At 56.7% G+C, this 651-nt stretch overlaps 1 protein-coding gene across 2 annotated transcripts in view; it reads left to right on the plus strand.

Annotated features, from left to right (window-relative positions):
* Window positions 1-193, plus strand: part of LOC104527972 (hippocalcin-like protein 4) — a 981-nt gene extending 788 nt beyond the window's left edge. For both annotated transcript variants that reach the window (XM_010171836.2, XM_010171837.1), the window contains one exon: window positions 1-193. This exon is cut by the window's left edge and continues 3 nt beyond it. In XM_010171836.2, coding sequence (XP_010170138.1) covers window positions 1-193 — 193 coding nt within the window.
* Window positions 194-651: the final 458 nt, after the last annotated feature.

Below are 651 nucleotides of genomic sequence, written 5' to 3' on the forward strand. Positions count from 1 at the left end.
TTACAAGATGGTGGGGACTGTGATCATGATGAGGATGAACCAAGATGGGCTGACACCCCAGCAACGTGTTGACAAGATCTTCACAAAGATGGACAAGGACAAGGATGACCAGATCTCCCTGGAGGAGTTCAAGGAGGCAGCGAAGAGTGACCCCTCCATCGTCCTCCTCCTGCAGTGTGACATGCAGAAATAGAGCCTGGGGGCTCATCACTGGACTGGCTGCAGCCAACCTCTGCTCCCTGTGATGGTTTCCATCCCCATTTTCTGCTGAGTAACCCCCATGCCTGCTTGGTCCCGGGTGTGAGCCACGTTCCATCCCTCCTGCCACCCCTCCTGTGTCCTGGGCAGCCCACAGTCCAGGGGCTGTAGCTCTCCCTCCATGGGTAGAGCCTGCTCTGGGTATTGCTGGCTTCAAGTTACCCCTGAATCAACCCTCTCCCATCCTGGAGCTGGACTCCCTGCAGCTGATGGCGAGTGTCCCAGCTCCCCAGGGCCAACTGTTCCCACATCCTTGCTGCTTTCTCCCTGATTCCCCCTCTGCTCTGACTGGCCCATTCCCTGGTCCTAACTGAAACCAGCTCTTTCCCCTTTCTGCTGATCTCCCCTCATTGTTTGTGATGCCTCCAGGGAGGCTGAAATGTCCCAAGTCCT

Source organism: Antrostomus carolinensis, unplaced genomic scaffold (genome assembly GCF_000700745.2).
Source record: "Antrostomus carolinensis isolate BGI_N321 unplaced genomic scaffold, ASM70074v2 scaffold32167, whole genome shotgun sequence".
In the NCBI taxonomy this organism is placed as follows: Eukaryota; Metazoa; Chordata; class Aves; order Caprimulgiformes; family Caprimulgidae; genus Antrostomus; species Antrostomus carolinensis.